The sequence below is a fragment of the Montipora capricornis genome, chromosome 3 (assembly GCF_036669925.1).
Source record: "Montipora capricornis isolate CH-2021 chromosome 3, ASM3666992v2, whole genome shotgun sequence".
Classification (NCBI taxonomy): Eukaryota; Metazoa; Cnidaria; class Anthozoa; order Scleractinia; family Acroporidae; genus Montipora; species Montipora capricornis.
In genome coordinates this window covers 24,553,822-24,556,321 of record NC_090885.1, presented here as the reverse complement: position 1 = coordinate 24,556,321, position 2,500 = coordinate 24,553,822, and the positions used below count along the sequence as shown (strand labels likewise).

General features: G+C 40.8%; 1 protein-coding gene across 1 annotated transcript; it reads left to right on the top strand.

Annotated features, from left to right (window-relative positions):
* The first annotated feature begins 553 nt into the window (after positions 1–553).
* LOC138039983 (zinc finger protein 862-like) lies at positions 554–2,476 on the top strand. Its single transcript, XM_068885795.1, has one exon. The coding sequence runs from the start codon at positions 554–556 to the stop codon at positions 2,474–2,476; it is 1,923 nt and encodes a 640-aa protein (XP_068741896.1).
* The last annotated feature ends 24 nt before the right edge of the window (positions 2,477–2,500 follow it).

Genomic DNA, 2,500 nt, shown 5'->3' with positions numbered 1-2,500 from the left:
TTATGATTGGCTGGGCGTGTGAACACATAAGCCAATGAGCGGCGTTGTTGCATTTGAGAATACACGTGCTTGAATTGTCCGCCATATTTGTTTATGAATATTTCATTTGCGCGTTCATTTATGGAAAACAGAAAAAAACAAGGAAGTTTGGATTGGTTTTTCTGTAGTAAAGCGAAGCAGCCAAAATTGCAGTTAAACGAAGAACGTGATAACGTCAAAGGTAAAGGTAAAGGAAAAGGTACACGTTATTTAACGTCGGAAGTTCCTTTACTCTCTAGAGAGTACTCTCCCAGTACCCCCCTCTTTCCATCAGTGCTCCGTTTTAAGGGTATTTAAAGCTACTTAGGCTATGCTGAAAGGAAAGAAGTCGAAACAAGGATGTGAGATCCGGGATTCGAACTCAGGACCTTATGCACCAAGGCCGCGCACTAACCGACTGTGCCACCCTTGCTCAGGAACACCAGTAGAAGCTAAGAAACCGACGCAAAGAAGGTTCCAGCAATCGTGGAAAACAAAATACGCGTGGTTTAAATATGACGAGGCTAAAGATGCAATGTACTGCACTTTGTGCCAAGATAATGGCAAGAATAATTCATTCACGGCTGGAAATTCAAATTTCCGAACGAGTACACTTGAGAGGCATGTTCATAGTGACCATCGGGCAAGTATTCTCGCGAAGTCCATGGAAGGTAACCTGGTGAAGGCAGTGACATCTGCACTCAAGGGAAGAGAAAAGGCAGTTGATGTTGCTATGAAAGCTGTGTATTGGCTGTGCAAAGAAGGTATTGCAACCAGAAAATATCTTAGTTTGTTGTCTTTCCTTGAACTTTTGAACACTCCGTTCTTTCAAGATTTAAAGTGTGGTGAAAATGCTTCGTACTCCACTGATGTGATAGCAAATGAAATGCAGGATGCCATAGCTCAAGTTATAAGAGAGAGCATAACCAAGGACCTTCAAGAGTCCCCTTGTATCAGTATTCTTGTGGACGAAAGTACAGACATTAGTGTGACCAAAATGCTTGTCATTTATGCCAGGCTTGTAAAACTGGAAACCTTTAAGCCTGAAACCCGTTTTGTAACAAATGCTCATGTTGCTGATGGCACAGCTGCTACAATCACTGAGTCGATTACAAAAGCCCTAAATCAGAGAAATGTTCCTTTACAAAAAGTTACTGAATTGGGAAGTGATGGGGCATCAGTAATGACAAGTAATAAAGAAGGAGTCACTGGAAAGCTTCAGCGGTTAAATCCAAAGAACATTCACTGTATTGCTCATAGACTGCAGCTTTGTGTCTCCCAAGCCGCTAATAAAGTGAAATATTTGAAAGAGTTCCAAGACTTGCTGACCAACATATTTTACTACTTTAAGAAGTCAGCCTTACGAAATGAAAAATTGAAGGCGATGCAGGAAGTGCTTAAGGAGCCTAAGATGAAGTACAAAGAGATCCATCAGGTCAGATGGTTATCTTTTTACAAAGCTCTTGAAACTCTTTACTTAACATGGGACTCTTTGGTCACTTTCTTTGAGCAGGAAGTTGCCAACAAACAAGATAAAGGTGGCAAAATCAAAGGATACATTAAGAAGCTTACGGAATATGATTTTGTAGCTAGTATCCACATGATAAAGGATGTTATGCCAAACATCATGGAACTTACTCTAGTATTTCAGAAGAGAGATCTTGATTGCAGCATTATTGCTCCTGCTGTTCAAGCCTGCATCACTGAACTTACCAAATACAGAAATGATGAATTAAGTCCTAGAAGGAAAACCTTAATACAAAAGTTTGTTGAAGACACTGGATCACAAGGGGAGACTGAACAATCAGAACCATCAAGAGAATTACGTATCAAAAGTCACAAATTGGTTGCAAGGGGTGGACGTACACCAAGAGAGAGTTTCCAGACAATTATGTACAACTTTTTGGATGCTGTGCTGGACAATCTAAACACCAGATTCCCACAAGGTTCCAAGAATATCATCAGTGCCTTTGGTATTCTTAGCATGAGGCCTTTGTGTTTTGTTTCCACAAATGAAGTCTCAGTATGGGGAGATAAAGAATTGGATGTTTTACTAACTCAGTTTGCTAAGGAAGAAGCAGATAGCCCTGCATTAGTTAATGAGCAGGCTGCTAGGCATGAATGGTCAGTATTAAAGCCCCTTGTACTCAAGCAAAAGTACCCTCGAGACAGAATGGAAGATCTCTGGGGAATTATCAACCACTATCATGCTGACATGTTCCCTAACCTACTGAAGTTGGCATCTATAGCACTGACACTTCCAGTTCACACTTCTGACTGTGAACGAGGATTTAGTCTACAGAATTCTCTGAAGAACTGTGAGAGAAACAGACTCTCACCCAAAAGACTTGACACTCTCATGGTCATTTCATCTGAAGGTCCTCCTGTTGCTGAGTTTAACTTTGAACCAGCTATAAAGAAGTGGACGGAATCAAAGCCGAGAAGAATTTTTTTCTAAGCCATCACAATGACTCAACATGAG

Bases quoted from the DNA above. Each gene is read 5' to 3' on its own strand.
- LOC138039983 (XM_068885795.1), top strand. From the start codon at position 554: ATGTACTGCACTTTGTGCCAAGATAATGGCAAGAATAATTCATTCACG.